Here is a 21,496-nt window from a genome sequence, read left to right on the forward strand (position 1 = left end):
TTAATAACAGCAGGAAAATCACAGGACTACTTTATACTCCTTTATAGTACATCCTCATATAATGTATTACCTTAGCAAAAAATCAGATATTTTATTCCCCAAGCATTTTTAAATCGTCTCCCTGCCATGGGGCCACTGCCAATTATGCAGCTCAGGAAAGGATTTATTTTACTGAACCTAGGAAAGTATGGATTTGTTCAGCTGCCATAGAACCAGGAGTGTATGTATAAATAGAATACAGAAATAGGATAGCCATATACAAGTAACGTATAGCACAGACCTAAACAGGACATGAACATTGTTTGCAAGCATTGCTGCTACAGCAGTCTAAGGTCCCCCTCCCCGTATGCTCAAATATGCAGCTGGGTGGCAGAACGCAAGGTTAGGTGCCCTTGTAGGCAGCAGGAACTAGATGATTTTGATCAAGACATCATTCTTGAGAGCCCGTTTAAAATTTGTAGAATAGGGAATGAGCGCCAAAGGTAGGGAACAGCGCAAGCTTTGTTAAATGTCAAATCTGCATTGTCAAAAACAGACGCTGGATTGTCATGGCCGTTTTCGCCAATACATAAGACTTTTCAACTGTTGAATTTAATCTATTCTTGTCGAAATTGCTATTTCTGCCTGGTGGAAATATTGTCCAGGATTGAATAACCCCCTATTGCTGCTACATGTAAATACCTTTGTTTCCATGTTTTTAGCTAAATAAAGGATCAGACCAATGTACATATAACAGATATTGCCTCCAGAAACAAAGCAGTACTTGCTCCCATACATTAGTAAGGGAATGATAATTGATCAGGGTTCAAACCTTGACCCAGAGTCCCACCCCTTTCTCTAGGGGTGTCAGAGGGAGTGAAATCACCTCACACTGCAAAGGCAGTCATTACAGCACTTTGCTATTACCATACAGTGACACAATCACTTTACATGTAGGGTAAGTGTCTCACATTACTAACAGTTAAAGGGTTAAACAAGCTGCTTAAGAGCAGTCTGTTGATCCCAGTAATACCCCTTTCACACAGAATAGCAACTTAATCATTTCTACCTAGTAAGATACTGATGAATACTGGTTTGTTTTCTGTTAGAAAGGGACAAACCTCTCAGCACTTCAACCCTGCTAGTTACCTGGGTAAATGTTGACCCCAGTTGACCTATTTAAACAGGACAAATACCTGTGTTGAGTAGCAAAGTTGAAATGAGTGACTCGGTAATTTGCTCTTCTCTGTAAAAGGGAAGGGGAACAATGGTCTCGGACATCACCACCATGGTTTTATTATTGTAGAAACCAGTTTTAGAATACGGTTACTAGATTTTAGTTCTGGTAGTAGATGGCAGCAGAAAAATATGAGTCCATTGTGACAGTCTGGTTAATAGTTTTGCTACCGTTTGTAATATTAAAGGCTCTCCCTATAGGGAAGCATTTCATTAGACTAAAGAACGGAATCCAGCAATCATTTAGCTACACTGTAAAGGAGGTGAGGGCCCCTAACTTTCTTCAACCTGATATATTTATCACACCATTCACTACACCCTGATATACTAAGATAATAGTTTTGTTATTATGTTCCATTATTTGTGTTTGTGTAACAGAAGAAGTGTGAAAACATATTGTGTATGTATATTAGCTGGCCACACATCAGACCAACTTTCCTCCAACCATCCAACTAGTTGCTTGGATGGAATAAAAATCTGGTACTGGATGGGAGCAATGTAATATTTACTTCAGAAATTTGGGTACTTGTGAGTTATCCGGGCTGCCGATTTTGTCCTTAAGTTTGGTTAACTTAAGGACACCCGACTGACGCGATGCCCGCGATTTAGCCCCAAATCGGGGGCATCGCGTCGGTCGTGGCCGTTATAAGGGGCCGCGACGCGATGCCCACGATTTCCTATAGACAGCAATGTTAAAAGACACGATGGACCCGATTTCCCATAGGCAGTAATGTTAAAAGACGCGATGGACCCGATTTCCCATAGACAGCAATGTTAAAATAAAATGACCATGTGAAATTGGCCAATATGTTTTTAAAAAAAATGTTTCATGGCCCCCCACCACCGTTAACGCCACCCCGCTATTGACGCCAACCCGAAGCGTGGCGAGCGCAGCGGTACGCGTCCTCCGACCTTTTCATGCCCTACTATCCACTAGGGCGTGGAGTGAGAATAGAATAGTGTGGCGAGCGCAGCGAGCCCCGCGGACACCTGTGAAGCCCGCAAGGGCACGCGGATACCTGTGAAGGTGTCCGCGTGCACTTGCCACGCTTCGGGCTCGGTGGCTCGCTGCGCTCGCCACACTATTCTATTCTCACTCCACGCCCTAGTGGATAGTAGGGCATGAAAAGGTCGGAGGACGCGTACCGCTGCGCTCGCCACGCTTCGGGTTGGCGTCAATAGCGGGGTGGCGTTAATGGTGGTGGGGGGCCATGAAACCTTTTTTTTTTAAAACATATCCAATGTGAAATGGCCATATTGGCCAATTTCACATGGTCATTTTATTTTAACATTGCTGTCTATGGGAAATCGGGTCCATCGCGTCTTTTAACATTACTGTCTATGGGAAATCGGGTCGGAAATCGGGTCCATCGTGTCTTTTAACATTACTGTCTATGGGAAATCGTGGGCATCGCGTCGCGGCTCCTTATAACGGCCACGACCGACGCGATGCCCACGATTTCGGGCGCGATGAAAAAAATCGGCAGCCCGGATAACTCACAAGTACCGAAATTTGCTCCCAAAATCTGAAAAAGGACAAAAACTGTCCCTCAGACACGGTACTGTAGTTGAACCTGTGTGATTTAAACAATTTGACTGAATGTTTTTGTCTATTTTACTGAGTTTGAGAGCACATTTCTGATTGTCCTTTGCTCTCATCCAGTACCATATTTTTATTCCATCCAAGCAACTAGTTGGATGGTTGGAGGAAAGTTGGTTTGATGTGTGGCCAGCATAACACAGGACACCCATTATCCCTTACCTTACAACATAAAGCAACTTTAATTTCTATAGGATGTGTTATTTACGGGTGATTATTTTGAACAGTTTGTAATTAGGAAGCAGGAACATTTCCTATATGTATTGGACTATTTGAAAACTGTGTACCAAGCAGTCAGGGGCAGGGAAATGCTCTTCTCTGATATACTCAGTGTATTCTCAGCTATGAAGCACATTTTGCATCTCCTCCCCTACATAGGAAAAGGTTTCTTACTGATATATATAAAAAGGATAACGGACAGGGCAGAAGATTCGATGAGCATGTGCTGCTAAATGATCCAAATAGCAACCCAACTAAATAGTGTAAGGTGAAATTACACTCAAAGCCAAGGGACCGGAATGCTCATTCCACTATGATCTTGTAACTCTCTAACCACAGTTTCAAAGATGGTGTAAACATTATTACAGGGTTATTAAATATTCGGTACTTGTTTCCTAGCACGGCGCCCATCGCATCGTATACCATAAACCTTACAATGGTATGCAATGCGACGCGATGGCACCCGATATTATACAATTTTAAAATTGTATAAGCACCCTAATTGGTGCTTTCAATGTTAAATGGCCCCCCTAGAAGATTATTAATTGTATAAGCACCGTAATGGGTGCTTACAATGTTAAAAACACCCCCACTATCAACGCCAACCCGAAGCGTGGCGGGCGCAGCGGTACGCGTCCTCCGACCTTTTCATACCACCACCATCCACATCGGTGTGGAGTGGATTTTATATAGTGTGGCGAGCGCAGCAAGCCACCAAGCCCGAAGCGTGGCGAGGGGACGCGGAATACATGTAAAGTAACACGTGTGCGCTCGCCACGCTTCGGGCGCAGTGGCTCGCCACACTATATAAAATCAACTCCACGCCGACGTGGATAGTGGGGGTATGAAAAGGTTGGAGGACTTGTACCGCCGCCACTCGCCAGGCTTCGGGTTGCAGTTGGTAGTGGGGGGTGGCGTGGGGGTGCATTTAACATTGTAAGCACCCATTAGGGTGCTTATACAATTTAAAATCGCATGGCATGCGATGCTATACAATGTATGCGATGCCATACCACTGAATATCGTAGGCGCCGTGCTAGGAAACAAGTACCAAATATTCTCATGTTTGTATAGCTTAGAGAGTAGCAGAAAGAAGCTCTGAGCGAGAGGTATTTAGATTTCCCGAAGTCGGCACGATCTTGCAGTCTTACCTGCCAAGGAAGTCCCAGAGGATGAAGACACAGTTAAAAAGAGAACACATTTAGAATCACTCTCACCTTAAAATAAGGATTGTGGGAAGCTCTTCAATGGTCTGCGTACCATCTTCAATGTGCTTCAAAGGGTGACAATATAACAGCATCATTCAGACTGACAGTGACACAACATCTAGTAAAGGCCTCCACATCATCTCACAGAGCAGTGTTGGCGTAACAAGGACTAGTTATGGCATCAGGGCCAAATTGGTTACATTAAAAAGGAAAAATGAATGAACAGTCCCACACCACAGTTCTACAATTAGCCATTTTTTTCTTACCCAGATAAAAACATTTCCTGTTCATTAAGTAACCTATATTAACTGATCACCTACACAAAATGGAGACAGACATTTTGGGGTCTTAACCAATATTTAAACTCATCAGGAACCAATTCCATTTGGCTCAGTCCATAAAACCTCAGTCTCCACTAATCATAGAAAACATATTCTATAAAACAGGTTCTCAAACTCAGTCCACAGGACCCCACACAGTGCATGTTTTGCAGGTCTCCCCACAGAATCAAGCGAAATAATTTTCTCCACCTGTGGATCTTTTAAAATGTGTCAGTCAGTAATGAGATCTTCCAGGAGACCTGGGAAACGTGGACTGTGTATGGTCCTGAGGACAGAGTTTGAGAACCCCTGCTATAAACAATGTGTGTTTTCATTAATTACCTACAATGTGTGTGTGTGTGCAAATTGCAGAAGCCAGTTTCCATATAATTCAGCAGCTAGACTGTTGTGTTTTACTTTAGATAATGAAGAGAATATACCAAGTCTGCATATATGTTTGTAGGTGCTTACATATATGAAGATTTTATTTTAGCGGTGTATAGGGGAAGATTTGCAACACATAGCTTAGACACACCTTCCATCAGCAAAAAAAATTCTAAAATTACTAGGACACTGACCTTGCTAATGAACGCAAAAACCACAAGTGGAAAACGGGTTTACATTTATATTAGGATTAAAAAAAATGTATTAACATGTGGAATAAATATGATCGTAGGCAGGAGCAAAACAGTTTAGTGTTACAAAGTAAAGCAGATCTAAGCAACATTTTCTTAGAATACGGAAACAAAAAAAAATTACATTTTTTTTTTTTAAGATGTGCGAGTCACAATCTCATCGACTACAGATCTTTATCGTCCTCAATTTACTGAGCTCTTCAGATTTTTTTATTTTTTTTTACTGGAGTTTAAAGCACAAAGGCTCTGCTCCAAAACCCTTATTTTACAATCCAGCCCTCAGCATAAGAGTAAAAGAAAACGGGGGAACTCCCCAAATTAAATGTACAGTTTAAAGTTATATTGTGGTTCTTACAGTAATGCCAAAATAAATTACACTTATAAAAACAATACAATTTAACAGTTTCAATTGGCTAAATGGATCGTTTTTTTTGCTCACATTTTAAAAACAATTCTAGATGCGGTATACATATTTGAAAATAAAAAGGTTTTACAAGCATACAGATCTGTGTGAACGTTATACAAAATGACACTATTCAAAATGTCGTAAGTAATGCAATAAAGAACGTGTGCATTACATAGTCACTAAAATGTTACAGATTACAATTATACTAACTACACAACCTAACATCCAGGTCAAGCTTATGATACACAACTAGAAAGGGTTTTCGTTCTAATTTCTAAAAGTATTCACAACATTCCAAATTCTTAGTGTTCACAACTTTTAGCTTTAACACTTTAACATTACAAAAATGTATGACAGTATATATATATTTAATTTTTTTTCTTTTAAATTAAAATAGAGTGCTTGTAATACAAAGGAAAAACACTGAAATCAATTTTAAAAACGTTGCACAGAAGTCCAATACTTAGAGTTATAATTATGTTAATTGCTTGACCCATCTTGTTAATTCTGTCCCGTTGTGCAACAGCCAATGTCCACACAGTTTATTATGGAATACGCGTTTTTGGTAAAGTGTCCAAAGGAGATATCATTAGCACAGAGCAGATATCATTTGTCTTATATAATGCAGTTTGTCAGTTTATCTTTCTATGCCACTTAATGCATGAGGGCTGCTGGAAAAAAAAAATGTTCTTTTTTTTCGAAACTCAACTAAAATGCTCTTTTGGCAATAAAAAAGTCAAAAACAAAAAAATTGGGTTTCGCTCTCCGGCCACATAAAAAACTGCTATGGATTGTAAACAGTGTGTCTCTTTAAAAGCGTCTGCCACCTGGCGGTGCGGGCCATCTCTGGCCCCGGCCAGGTGGCGGAGGATGTGGTACTGCACCGCGTCCATTGGGAAAGCTGTTTGGAAGGATAAAATCACAAGTGTTTGCTATATGGGAAACTGGTTTAAAATTAAATTAAAGAAAAGCAAAAGCAAACATGATTTAAAATATGTGTACTATATTTATATATACAAAAATGACAACGTTCTGCATGCAATATTAAAATGGCACCTGTATGGTCATTATCTAAAGCTATGCTTCTACCAATACAATTTTCTCAAGTTATTATTTATAGGAAATAAAGTTTAATTGAGAGATATATGGTCTTACCCTCTTGGAGAAAAGTTCCCCCTTGGGGGAGGCGGCAACATACCCCGACCACGTGGAGGAGGTGGCATTCCCCTAAATCCCATCAACCCTGGTGGTGGTGGCAGAGGGTGTCCACGTCTTCATGTGGAGAGGGGGAGGCAAAAACAAAAACACATTACATAAAAAGGTATGTGTTTATTACAAAGTATTAAAAAGATATGGTTAAAAAAAGAACCTTAGTGGTGGAAGAGGTGGTGGGGGTGGGGGGAAGGGCTCTCCCATTTCCCTAGGAGGAAGAGGGGGCATAAATCCTGGAGGTCGTCCTCTGATTATTCCTCTACGTCCGCGAGGGTCCATGTAAGGATGCATTCTCCCCATGCCACGTCTACAAGCAGGTACAAATACAGCATTAGGGAAAAATATAATGCTATTAGATTAAAACTTTATTTCATTTCGCAAATGTAAACACTCAGAAACGAGTCTTTTATAAAAAAGAAAAAAAAGAAGAAGGACTGATGTTTATCAGTTGTAGGGGGGTATTCAATCTGGGATTACGGCTGTCGATCCCTGCCGACAGCCGTGATCCTTGCCCGGTGCGGGCCATCTGATCGACCACAGAACGACAGGTGGGATTCAATGCCCCGCCTGCCGCTCGGTGCAAAGGGGGCGTGGCTGCAAAAACGGCCATGGATTGCGACAATCCACAGCCGTTATTGGCAGAACGGGCACGACAGCTTAGAAATTCTGGCCCCTTCTGCCGTGATTCTGCTTCAATGTGGTCACTAAAGACAGCATTGAATAGGGAGCCGCCGCTATTTCCCACATCGGAAATAGCGGCAGCACATTGCATATCCCCATATTCTGCTCTCAAAACACCATTGGGGAAAAAATAAATTTCAACTGAACGGGTATCACATAGTAAATGTTTGCATAAAAAGTAATACATGTTGGGTAAAAAAAAAAAAAAAAAAAAAAAAAGGGGGATAGGAGGTAATAGAGGTACAAACCATTTTTAAATTACCATCCAAAGTAAAAACCCCAAATGCTCTTTCATCGTTCAAAAACAGAAAGTGCCACGCATTCTAAATACAATATTCATTCCTGTATAATACATAAATGAATAAGAGTTTGTAATGAACACCTCATGGGTACGATGCCATTCATGGGTTTATCTTGAAATTTTTCTCTTCCAAACGAGCCATACATTTTCATGCCACGGTCCCCTCTTCCGCTGTAGTTGCCTCTACTACGGTTTCCGCGGCCCCTTGTTTTGTAAAATAGAATACAAATTTAAAAACATGTCAACGACAAACAGATGGTGTCAAAACTTTTAACATTTCGGCCAATGCTTATATTTAAGCAAACACAACAGACATTCGGCCAAAACAAGACTGGCAGAACAGTAAACGTCATGACATCGTCACAGCAGAAATAAGGAAGCCATAGCAAAATGTCCGTGTGGAAATCACAAGGGACCCGCTGTGTGCAGCGGGTGATCCCAGGAACACGACTAAGTTATTCAAGCACAAATCCTTTTGCAGCCACATGTCGGTAGGTTACCTCTACCCATTACATTTCAGAGCAATACTCGCTAAACAGAACCTGCACTCTGCCAGACTTACATACTTATTAACAGTGTCCCTTCTGCAATCATACTAATTACCTCACATCATGAGGGTCAGTATCTTATCAAATGGCAATAAAGGATATACTCATTTTTTGCTTAAACCTATCCATTCTAGGTACGCTCATCCACATTCCGGAAAGGTGTCATCTTGCTCTGGTATTATGACAATACATGGGTAACCTTGCAGGAACTGTGGGAAGCAGATACCCTCTACTTAATTCCACATTAACTGCTATTTACCAACAAGTACTTTCTCACTTGTAATATAGACTTCAGCCAATATTGGTGCAGACACCAACTACGACAATTTGCCAGATGTATGCACGCAAGCGGCCGTAGCCGTTGACAACCAGGGGCTTACTATTATTTTCTAACTATACTATACTTTCTTACTATATTATATTCTCTTTCAAATCTCTATCCCATAGCCTCCCCTCCTTATCTACCTTTTTCTTCCCTCGTTACACCCATTAACAATACTAAACTATAATAGTACGAGGAAGAACCTTTCACGTGTGTTATATCATACCTGAATTTCCGATGTTCTATTCCAGCTTCCATTCGGTCCATTGGCATCATTTGGACAGTTTCTAAAATATAAAAGAACAGGGAGAATACATGTAGTAATAAGTCACCTCCCCACAAATGACACCAGGACATTTTTATTTCTATGTTCCAGATCTAGTTCTGCGGCAAGTGGACAAGGTTTTTCTGAAGATGGGGACTATATTGAGATTATGGCATCTATTTAAATAGACTTTGGCTCCAGAAATTTGATGAACACACTTGAAGTTAAAAACAAAAAGGGAAATTTCAAACCTATGAAATATACAGGTATAAAAGTCTATTGCCGACAAATAAGGTGTATATACTTCACATACGTACAACGGTTCATTAGGCAGAGACCACCTCGTCAGGTCAGATCACTGGCTGCAGCACACAGAAACCATGGGTGAAATGTAATAGGGTGAGAGAACCAAAAAGTGAACCAAAAAGTGAGAATTGGTAATAAATCTCCAGTTTTTTTAAAGCGGCAATGATTGCCGCTTAAAAAAACAACACCCACGGACTCATAATCCCCTGACACCCAACACTCACCAATTTAATTTGGTTGCAGGTGAACATGGATTCCGTATGGACCGCTTGATGGGAAGATCGTGTGACTATGACACGTCTGAGCTCATCGGACGTCAGTCACATGATCTTCCCATCCAGTGCTCTGTTTGGAATCAGCATCCATCTGCAACGAGCTTTAATTAGTGAGAGTTCCTGGTGTCAGGAGACAGACTCCGGGGCTGCAAGGTCTGTTGTCCGAGGCAGGGGGTGGCCTACCACAGGGTAGGGTAGAGGATTGTGAACACAATTTCAGTGTCTCTCTGTTCTGTGTAGTTTACGCTGGGAGCTGTGTGGTGCCAGACCGTTTTAAGAGTCATACACACGGGCCGATTTCAGCACCTTACTAAGTGATCTGACTAGATCACTTAGAAAAAGGAGTATGGAACACTTCATGTGTGTATACCCTGCAGCGATACCAATGCGTGGTCCCGCACACAGGGAAACCAATGCTTTTTAAGACAAGGCAAAACCCCACTTAGCACGTCGCACAGCCAAAAAACGGCTCGCCCCATGTGTACTGGGCTTTAGGGCAGCATCTGGGAGCTGCTTAGCATTCTCTGAGGGCATTATCTATTCTAAGAGCCGCTTAGCATTCTGTGTGGGCATTATCTATTCTGGGAGCTGTGGGGGCATTATCTCCTGTGGGCGCAGTTTAGCATTATGTGGGGGCAATATCTATTCTGGGAGCTGAGTGTGAAAGAGGATTTTCTTTTTACTCTAAAAGGAAGTAAAACCTCTTTAACCCTTTGAGTACCAATGTTGCTGTGAGCGATCCTCAAAATGTCCGCTAAAAATGCCGGCACCGCTCACAGCGAACTTTCTTTTAGTATAAATACAGCCAAGTCAATTAATTGAATTAAATGTTGCACCCAAAAAATGAACAGTCGCTGTGAGCGACGTTGGCACTCAAAGGGTTTAATAAAAAGGTTTACACTGCAATTTTCACATATTATTTTGACATATTACCTTGGCACTCAAAGGGTTAAGGAATCACATGAAGCAGAGCACACTACATAACCTGATGCTGATTTCACTAGAGGGACCACATCTTAGAGACTTTATTTATTTATTTATGAAAAGCCTGCAGATGACTGGGCCTCTAAAATGAAGAGGAGAACACTGAAGATATGCAGTGTTCTCCCCATGCTTTCATTTTCGGACAGCCCGCCCGGCAAGAGCTGCCCGGCACTTGCAGATTTAGAGTCCCCTGACATCCGGCACTCCTAACCTAATTTAATTTTGGAGACATATCTACATCATGTATTTGTTGGCGAGGTGCGCTCTGTACCTATCTTCTGAACGGACAGGACAGCGTCTTTAGTAACAGCACGTCCTGAGCCTCGCTGTATACCCCACCGGAGAGAGGGAACTGTCAGTCACTGCTAGAGAGCTCCCCTGCACACACAGCACTGACAGCGCTAGCCCCACTGTCATCACAGACCAAGACAAGCAAGTCTGCACTTCTACTGCACAGAGATACCTCAATACTGCCAATCCAGCTACAGGACACGACAAGTACCTGTACCATACACTGTGTACACCTGCCTGATATATACTACTATATTGCATACCTGCAAGTTAACCCTCTTCTAACAACACTGCAAGCACCGCTATATATTCTGCCAACACGCGGCTATTTCAAAACGCTTGTGGTCCTGCAGCTATCAGTAGCGGCAGTGGTGGCTCCTGATTGGCAGTCATACCTGGCTCCCTCTCACCACCCCTTCCCTCTCACCGTGCCGGGGCTCCCTTTCTCTGGCGCAGTGTCTCCCATCTCACCTGGCCGGGGCTACAGCGCGGTGACTCCACTCTCACCAGGCCGGGGCTCCCTTTCTTTGGCACGGTGATGAGGAGGGGGAGGGGTAATCCCCCCTGGCAGAGAGCCTGTAATCCCTGGCATCAAGCATGGAATCTGTAGCAATGAGCATGTAGGTAAGCGGCACTTATGTGGCATAAAGTGTAATGGCCATTACGGCGGGTGGTATATGTAATGGGTATTACGGCATGTCATAATGTGCAATAGGCATTATGGTGTGTGGCATAACGTGTAGCAGGCATTACAGTGTAAATTTTTGGCACGCAATGTCTGTATTTTTTAGTGTGTGTGTTTCGTGGTGTGGGCTGAGAGACTTTTATTTAAACTGCAATGAGTGACAATAGGTGGTGATAAATACTCCTCTCTGACAGTGTAGCTTCCTCACTTTCTTTTATTCTCAATGCAGAGGGCGAGCTGTGACAGCGAGCAATGCTTTCTGCTCACTGTCACAGTTCGCAAGGTCAGTTGAATACTGACTGTGCGAGCTGTGTCAGCGAGCAGGCGGCTAAATGCAGCGGGGCTTCCTTCATTAACCGCAAGCCTCGCTGTTTGGGGGAATCCTCGCCGTCCTCCGACAGCAAGGATATACCCCGGAACGTTAAATAGGGTGAGCACCCAGTGCGGGGGTTAAATGGCGAGGATCGCTTGTTACATTGAATACACCCCTGAGAGCTGTGACAGAGCAGGCAGCACTGCTCGCTGTCACACCTCGCACAAATCATTGAATACTGCCCTATATAGCAACATTAGTTTTAAATCTATAGATCAATACTGTGTATCTTCCTAATGTAGTTGGGCATTACCAGAGCAGGATAGCATCTCCCTGAGGAATGGCACAACAACATTATCTGGCCTTGGCAGTACAGGGGTCAGCTGCAGAGAGCACGGCAGGGATGACAGCAAGCCTACAGACAATGCTACCTACTAGGAGAGGAGACAGATTCTGTTAATCCTCCAGTAATGACAGTGACAGTAAAATATGCATAGATAATACTAGATGATTTTCTATCCTCAAGTAAGGATACAGTACACACAAAACATACATTACTAAGAAACCCTACATCTAACAATATATTCAATATATAAAACGAGAAGCCATGACCATGTAGGTGCAATAGTACCCGACCCCCAGAGGAAAACTGCGACCACAGTTATACACAGTACATCAGTGTTGTAGGTTACACCCAAACATCTGCAGCTGATGTGGAACTGCAAGTACCAGCACACCCACTTATCTTGTAGGGATGCTGATACGCGCACACATAGCGCAGGCCGGGTAAGTGCGCGGGTAGGGTCACAGGCTGGCAGGGTCACAGCACAGGCAGCAGAAGCAGGGCTCTATGTAGATGAATGCCCTTCCTCCCATTCATAGAGCTGTGACCGCGCCGCCCCCTTACAACGCCCGCTCCCCTGCCACGGCCACTCACCCACCGCTCCCACAGCAACGAGGACGCCGCTCCTCCTGTACCGTTCGAAGAATAAGCCCGAGCCGGCTGTAGCGGCAAGCTGCGGCAGGATAAAAACTCAGGGAAAATGGCGGCGTCGCCTCCTTGTCAGGGAGACCACCCAGTGTCACACTCTGCAGGTGGGGGAGAGCAGAGCGGTGCTGATTGGTTGATCGCGCAGAGTCTCCGCTGTCGCTGATTGGATCCCTGACTGTGAATGACACGCGGGAAAGGGGAGGGGCCTGCCGGCGGCGGGGCGCTATGTTACTTTGAAACATTTCCTACACTACGTTTACGTAGTACGTACGGTAGCTAGCTAGTAGCTAGTGGCGGCCATAGTGATAGTTGTTACTGCATTGAAGCGCGGAGGTCATGAATTAAATTCCTAGACAATACTCTCTGTGTGCAGTTTTCTTAACATGTTTGTAGCAACTCCAATTGTACTTAAATAGAGCATTGTAATGAGCGCTCCAGGCGACCTGTGCTAGCCCCTCTTCCTCTGCTTGAGATTTCCCATAAACTACAGCGGTATAGGGATGGCCATCATTGAAATTGCCATTGGATGCAATAGTGAAATTGGCCATTAATAGTGGCATACTATGCAATGGATGACCATCAATGTTTTTACCTATTGATGGTCATCTATTTTCATTGACTGGCCAATAAAAACATGGGGACGGGTGTTTGTTGGGGGCAGAGCTGTAAATGCATGCTGTGCATACTGGGAGACTTCCTGGTTAGTCTCACTTTCACTTAGTGTATGGCTCATGGTGAATAAAGACCTGTGTTACATCTATGCTGCAGGTGTGCTCATGGTTCTGCTACTATACACATCTACATGGTGTCAGAAGTGGGATTGACATGGCTCACGGTCTGAGAATAGATCCGCTAAAATTTTATGAAAACATTGCTGACAACTGGCTGAGGTTTAAAAGGGAATGGCACGTGTACTGCATATCAGGTCTTTCAGACAAATCAAAAAAAGTCCAGGCATACACGCTGCTGAACCTCGCAGGCACCGATGCTGTGGACAAGTCAGATGCTTTTGTATACACTGATGGAAAAGACAGAGAGGATCCTGACACCCTACTTGCAAAGTTTGAAGAGATCTGCATGCATGTAAAGAATGTCATTATGGACAGACATATCTTCAACAGCACAAACCAAAAGGGTGAGGACACTATACAGTCCTATGTTTCCACGCTAAAGCTGCCGGCAAAGAAGTACAATTTAGGTATCCTTGCAGACGAGCTTATCCGTGACAGAATTGTATGTGGCATACGCAGTGACAAGGTACATGCACAGCTGCTGCGGGAGAAGGGCCTCACATTAGAAGCTGCCAAAAGCATCTGTATGCTACATGAACAGTCTGAAAAGGGCACAAGGTAGCTAAAAAAGGATGCTGAGGTGTGTGTGTCATGGCGACCGTTCCACACCGATCCTCCACATGTGGGAACTGCGCAGCACAGTACCCTCCTGGCAGGCAAAGCTGTCCTGCATATGATAACCGATGTAATGCATGTGGCAAGTGAAAGTCAAACTTACCTAAAATCGACAGTCTGAGTCACGCTATAGCTGCCCACCCCGGCTGATAAACCAGGTTGAAACGGAGCCAGGGTGTGACACAATTTGCATGACAGTCTGTGACAGTGTAGACTACTTGGATGAGAAGGGCAAAATATTTATCAAGCTGAAAGCAAAGCATACGAACAAGGTGGCCACAGTCAAAATAGACTCAGGAGCGAAGTGCAATGTCATGTCCTACAAACAACTGCGTGAAATAAATCCAACTGCACAGATAAACCCACAAGACAAGATCAACTTGATAGCAAATGGTGGCCAAATCATCACCACACTGGGTACCGCACAGATACAGTTTACCCGTGCTGATTTGCTATTCCACATTGTGGATCAGCAGGTTAAATCACTGTTAGGCCTCCCTGACAGTATGAAGCTAGGCCTTCTCAAATTGGAACCAGAGGTACACGCAATACAGATGACCGTTCCAGAAATGAAATACTTTCAGGACTTATTTGATTGCAGTACACTTGGCAAGCTTCCTGTCGTGTACCATATGAGGCTGGATGACTCCATTGTACCTACTGTCTGTGTCCCCCAGAGGGTCCCTATTGTAATGAAAGACAAAGTTATCCAAGAGATCCACAGGATGACTCAATTAGGTGTCATTGCCCCCATAGAGGAAGCAACACAGTGGGTGGCCACCATGGTGGCCGCATCAAAAAAAGATGAGACTGTACGTCTTTGCATTGATCCAGTACACTTGAACAAAGCACTCCTGTGTCCATATCACCCTCTCCGCATGATTGAGCAAGTGATTGCTGACATACCTGGTGCCACAGTCTTCAGTACTCTGGATGCAAAGTGCGGCTTCTGGCAAATCCCTTTGGACAGAGCTTCATCCCTGCTCACTGCTTTCATGACCCCAATAGGGCGGTATGTCTTCCTCCGCATGCCCTATGGAATCACTACGGACAGTGAGGTCTTCCAGCCTTGTATGGAGCAACTGTTTGCAGGCTATCCCTGTGACATCATCATCGACGACATCCTGATATGTGGCTGTACTATGGAAGAACGCGACCAGCGACTTCGCCAGGTGCTTGAACAGGCCCGTGCTTTGAACCTCAAGCTCAACCCAGACAAATGTAAGTTCAGAGTTACGGAAGTGGGCCACATGCTCACCAGTCAAGGCGTCAAGCCAGACTTGAATAAGGTCACTGCCATCCTGCAAATGCTGCTTCCAGTTGACCAACAGGCACTACAGCGCTTCCTGGGGATGACCAACTACTTGTCCAAGTTTGTTCCGCAATACAGTGAAACCACTGTGCCAGCTGCTCCACCAGGACTCAGAATGGTGTTGGCTGGACTCACACATGGCTGCTGTTGATCGATTGAAGACCATGCTGACAAATCCACCAGTCCTGCAATACTTCAATGTGCATGACCCGGTTGTCCTCTCTGCCGACGCTTCACAGAGTGGTCTAGGGGCCATGTGCCGCCAACACCGCAGGCCAGTGGCTTTTGCTTCCAGGGCCCTCACCGATACTGAAACCAGGTATGCACAAATTGAGAAAGAATTGTTGGCACTGGTGTTCGCCTGCAACCGTTTCCATGACTTCATCTATGGCTGTCCTGTCACAGTGAAAACTGACCATCAGCCCCTCATCACTATACTGAAGAAGCCCATCCACTCCACCTCCTCCTGTATTCAGGGTATGATGCTCAAGCTGCAGTGGTACAACCTGGATGTCGCATACAAGCCAGGCATGGAAATGTACATTGCTGATGCTCTATCTAGAGCCTTCCTTTTGACTACTGACATGAACAATGCAGAGGATGACTATGAGGTCATGGCTGTGGAGGTGCTCCATACCAAGCGGCTGGAAGGGCTGCGTGCTGCTACACTTGCGGATGATCTTTCCCAGCGTCTCTCTGCCGTGATCCTCAATGGCTGGCCATCCTCTTCTAAGGAACTGCTGCACTGTCTTCGCCCCTTCTACTGTATGAGAGATGAGCTCACTGTGTCTGATGGTATCATCCTACGGGGTCACATAGGGCCCGGGAAACCGCGTTCTGGCTTTATGTCCACACCAGCCAAGGAAGCCCATGTTGCTCCATGATATTCCTGATCTTCCATGGCTCATTCTGGCAGCTGATTTATTCGAATGTAGGGGGAAGGAGTACCTGGTACTATTTGACTCCTATTCGGGATGGTTTGAGATAAGCTACTTGCCCAGCACCACAAGTCATATTGTAATTTCAATGCTGAAAAGACACTTTGCAGCACATGGCACCCCACAACAGCTGATCACTGATAATGCCATTCAATTCAAGAGCAGAGATTTCAAGGACTTTGCGAACCCATGGGACTTCCAGCACATCACTAGTAGTCCGCACTACCCACAGTCCAATGGGTTGGCAGAGCGTGCAGTCCGCTCTGCAAAGCACCTAATGGAGAAGTGTGCATGAGATGGATCAGACATATACTTGGCACTGCTAAACCTGAGAAACACACCCCGAGATGGACTCCCATCCCCTGCACAATGCCTATTAGCATGGCGCACCAGCTCCTGCAACCCAGAGTAGAGCCACAGGTACGGGAAACCATCAGCAAGTGCTGAATGGCTGCCAAGGCTTCTTATGACAGATCAGCACCCCCACTGTCTCAAGGCCAGCCAGTCCGCATACTTCTAAGTCTGCCGGGTGCTGACGTCCTGTGATGTCTGCTGCCCGCCCCTAACAGGCATCGGCCCGCCTGCGTCCAGTGTTTTCATGGACATGTCCATAAAACGCTGGATGGTCCCATGGCTCCCGGCCCCTTCTCCCTTCAATGAACTGCCCGGCGAGTATGTAACTTGCCGAAGCCTTTCATTGCCCGGGTTTGCACTTGCGCAGAAATGCTAATGCGTAAACCCCTAACATCGGAACGGGGCAGAATTCACCTCATTCCAAATGGTATTGAATCAGGCCCTAAATGTGCAGAACAAGGATGACACCTAGGCAGCAAGTTGCAGGGTAGTGATAAAGATATCAGGTTGGTAACTACTTAGTTTTCCCGCTAGGCTGTTTTAGAGAGGCGCCACACCCTGCCTGATTTTTAAAGGGCAAAATGTGCCCTTCTAGAACAGCCCCCTGTCCTGCGCTGTCCTCGGGTATTCTCCATGGCAAGATCTGGGTGACATTAATCTGGAATATGGTCAGCATCCCATGCCAGTTCCACACTGCATGGGCGCCACCATGACACCTGCGGTCACATGACTGGATTTCCCAACGGTTTCTCTGTGACCTTGATACTCTGACATGTGCACTGACCTATGTGATCAAGGTGTGCACAGGTACTTCCTGGAGTTTATCATAGGCAAGCAGGGGGGATATAGCTAAGGCCTCAGGCCCATCCTCCCTGCCTTGAACAACTAATCTGATCCCTGTGTTCATTCAGAAGTCAGCGGTTTAAGGCTCCAGGTTCCTGTCCAGAGTTCCTGTGCAATCTGCTGCTGCTTCCTGCTGTCATTAAAGATCCCTGGTACTCTCCACCTACCAGGTTACCTTCCAATAGATAGATAGAGCACTCCTGCATCCTTCTGCAGAGTTTGTCACTGGCTCTTAAGGGCCACTACCATCTTTGACTCCCTAGTCGACACAGGTGTCAACTCTACAGCCACCTGTGAACAGCCGTGTCGGCTCCCAGGCCGTCAACAGCCCGTGTTGGCTCCCAGGCTGTCAACACTTTGTTTTGGCTCCCAGGCCATCGACATTCCACCAGCTCCCAACATCTCTCCGGCTCCCAGGCCATCGCAGATCACTTACCAAGTTCCAAGATCATCTGGTCCAAGCTCCAAGTACACTAGCACTAATCACTACCCATCTCCTGTGATTGGCCAGTTAGGTGTGGGAACTTAGGTCAGACGGCCGCGACCTCGCCGAACGCAGTGAAATCCAAACCTCCTTGCGGGGGTCCCTGGTGAAAACCATCAGTGGCGTTAGACTCCGCGCCTCTGATCAGAGTCTCGTCAACTCCCCCACCTAGCTGTGCCCGCAGTGCCAGTGATATATGAACTCTCCTTACCTAAAATCCCCAGTGTTGCGGTTTCCAGCTTCTACCACTGGCTCACTGCTGCCACAGCCGGGAACACCAGAGACCCGAGCCCTGACAGGACGGCAGGACCTCAATTCCCACATGCAGCTGCATGGAGGATGCAGTGCTGCTCGATGCACCAATATAACAAATGCTTTCCCCTGTATTGGCTTCAATCAATAGAAAATAAGAATGCAGCAGTGTGTGGAGGCATAAGGGGCCTACATAGAAGGGGAGTTAAGCAGATTTTTGGTACACCTTACCCAGCATAGGTAAACATAGAAACTGGCTAAGTGTACTGCATCCCCTCGCATGGCTCCCTGCGCTCAGCACACTATTATATTCCCCCTCCAGGTCCACTGGGATGGTAAAGTATGAAAAAGGTCTGTTTTGGGGCAAAAATCGACATGTTGACTTCTCGGCATGTTAAATGTTGGTATTTTGACCATGACGGTCATCTGTACATGTCGATTTAATGAATGTCGGTATTTCAACTGTCGCTCAATAGTTGGTCCACGGTAAATTGACTGGATCCTATCTCCACCCCTATTAGTCGGTTCTATTACAGTATTTCTAACAGAATAATGGTTAAAGAAGATGGATCACTTTTGTGTATGGTGTTAAAATGTGTAGGGATGCTATGTGTGGTACATTTTTTTATTATATTTCTATGGTGCAACATGAACCGAACAAGGTTTGGTGGGCAGAATATCACTTAATATTTTATCTTGCTTGAGTATTCTATCATTTCGGGATATTATTTTCCTGATGGACTCTGCACAGTTGTTATATTTGCATATGAACGCTATATCTCTCATATTGTCTGTATCTTTATTTGTATCTGGCACATATTTTTTGTTGATGAGTAGTTTCTGTCTATCAATACTATACATTTTGTTGCAGGCTTTATCTAACAACGTATATAATCTATCTTGAAACTATTTTTTGAGTTCTATTGTTTGTGTAGAGCAGGCATGTCCGAACTATTGCCCCCCAGCTGTTGTGAAACTACAAGCCCCATCATGCCTTGCCACTGTTTAACATTGGATGGCCATAGTTAGGACATGCCTGGTGTATAGAATATGTCATTATCTGTACAGTTTCTTTTAAGGTGCATACATTTACTTTTAGTATATGTTCTGTTTCCAAGGGGCATAATGAGCACTTGTATGGTGTATTTAAGAATTCATATTAACCAGTTTGACAGTTCTGGGAAATTATGTGTTCAGCAATCGATTTCACAGTCACATCCAGAAAAGTGTCTGTGCGTGAATCAAATGTGCTAGTAAACCATAAATTATATGGATTATTATTAATGTTAGTGATACATTCAGTGGCAGAAAAGAAATCCCCATTCCAAATTATAAAAGGATCATCTATGTATCGGCCATAGAAGACCAGGTTAGACTCCCAGCTGATCCCCCACACGTGGGCGCTCTCCACCTCACCCATGTAGAGGTTCACATAACAGGATGCAAACCTGGTCCCCATGGCCGTTCCCATTACCTGAAGTCAGATAATACTGTATGTGTCCAACAGAAGAAAAAAATTGTGGGAGAGTATAAATGTGATCAAATCAACAAGAAATTCCCTATGTGTACAGCTGAGGTCGCTATCTGTGAAGAGCCTTCAAATCATTTTACACCCAAGGTAGCATGGGATATTAGTATATAAGGCATTAACATCTAGTGTTAATAATGCATAGCTGTTGGGTCTGGTGTTTCTAGCTCTCTCTGGTCTGTATCGCTGTACCGCTAGCCAATAGGCGCTCGCGGTCCAGCAGCCACCAGTTGATTGGCTGCTGGACCGCAAGCGCCCATTGGCTAGCGGTCCAGCGGGAGATATGAATGAATTTTACATAGCAGCAGCACATCTCTCTCCCGGGGGGAGCGGGGGCACAGGACGCATACCATTACAGCAGCACAGGCAGGGGGGGGGGACTCAGGATGCACGCAGCACAGGCAGGGGGTGAGTAAGGTCAGGTGTACTCCCACCCTGCTGCACGACACCCTCGCACCCACCCTGCTGCTCATTACTGCAACCCACCCTGCTGCACACTACTGCACCCTGCTGCACACTACTGCACTTATCCTCCCACATCCACCCTGCTGCACCCTACTGCACCCACCCACCCTGCTGCACACTACTGCACCCACCTACCCTGCTGCATACTACCGCTCCCTCCCTGCTGCACACCACCGCTCCCACCCTCCCTCCCTGCTGCACACCACCGGCGGTGCATTCAATTGAAAATAGCGGCCCCCTTGGCAACAAGCAAATTCAGTCCCCCTTGGCATCGAGTATGAAGCCCCTTGGCATCGAGCATGAAGCCCCTGGCATTGAGCATGTAGGTAAGTGGCACTTGTGTCAAATGTGTAATGGGCATTATGGTGTGTTATATAGTATGCAATGGGCATTGCGGTGTGTTATATAGTATGTCATGGGCATTGCGGAGTGTTATATGGTATGTCATGGGCATTGCGGAGTGTTATATAGTATGTCATGGGCATTGCGGAGTGTTATTTAGTATGTGATGGGCATTGCGGAGTGTTATATAGAATGTCATGGGCATTGCGGAGTGTTTTATAGTATGACATGGGCATTGCGGAGTGTTATGTAGTATGTTGTGGGCATTGCGGAGTGTTATATAGTATGTCATGGGCATTGCGGAGTGTTAAATAGTATGTCATGGGCATTGCGGAGTGTTATATAGTATGTCATGGGCATTGCGGAGTGTTATATAGTATGTCGTGGCCATTGCGGAGTGTTATATGGTATGTCATGGGCATTGCGGAGTGTTATATGGTATGTCCTGGGCATTGCGGAGTGTTATATAGTATGTCATGGGCATTGCGGTGTGTTATATAGTATGTCATGGGCATTGCGGAGTGTTAAATAGTATGTCATGGGCATTGCGGAGTGTTAAATAGTATGTCATGGGCATTGCGGTGTGTTATATAGTATGTCATGGGTATTGCGGAGTGTTATATAGTATGTCATGGGCATTGCGGAGTGTTATATGGTATGTCATGGGCATTGCGGAGTGTTATATGGTATGTCATGGGCATTGCGGAGTGTTAAATAGTACTGTATGTCATGGGCATTGCGGTGTGTTATATAGTACAGTATGTCATGGGCATTGCGGAGTGTTATATAGTATGT

The 21,496-nt window shown here is 45.0% G+C and overlaps 1 protein-coding gene across 1 annotated transcript; it reads right to left on the minus strand.

Annotated features, from left to right (window-relative positions):
• Positions 1–5,172: 5,172 nt before the first annotated feature.
• LOC146063368 (uncharacterized) lies at positions 5,173–12,963 on the minus strand. Its single transcript, XM_083175680.1, has 6 exons — positions 12,728–12,963; positions 8,894–8,954; positions 7,879–8,001; positions 6,973–7,122; positions 6,759–6,875; positions 5,173–6,504 (listed from the first exon to the last, which is right to left on the minus strand). Exons 2-6 carry the CDS (start codon positions 8,941–8,943, stop codon positions 6,414–6,416), a joined length of 531 nt encoding a protein of 176 aa, XP_083031806.1. The 5' UTR covers positions 8,944–8,954; positions 12,728–12,963; the 3' UTR covers positions 5,173–6,413.
• Between the last annotated feature and the right edge of the window lie 8,533 nt (positions 12,964–21,496).

The sequence above is a fragment of the Crinia signifera genome, chromosome 3 (genome assembly GCF_055691185.1).
Source record: "Crinia signifera chromosome 3, ASM5569118v1, whole genome shotgun sequence".
Taxonomy (NCBI): Eukaryota; Metazoa; Chordata; class Amphibia; order Anura; family Myobatrachidae; genus Crinia; species Crinia signifera.

What these genes read in the sequence shown, in the direction of transcription:
- LOC146063368 (XM_083175680.1), bottom strand. Translation starts at nt 8,943, where the DNA reads ATGATGCCAATGGACCGAATGGAAGCTGGAATAGAACATCGGAAATTC. An exon ending in AATGGCATCGTACCCATGAG is followed by an intron (nt 7,123 to 7,878) that starts GTGTTCATTACA and finishes ACCTGCTTGTAG; the next exon opens with ACGTGGCATGGGGAGAATGC. An exon ending in CCACCTCTTCCACCACTAAG is followed by an intron (nt 6,876 to 6,972) that starts GTTCTTTTTTTA and finishes CTCCACATGAAG; the next exon opens with ACGTGGACACCCTCTGCCAC.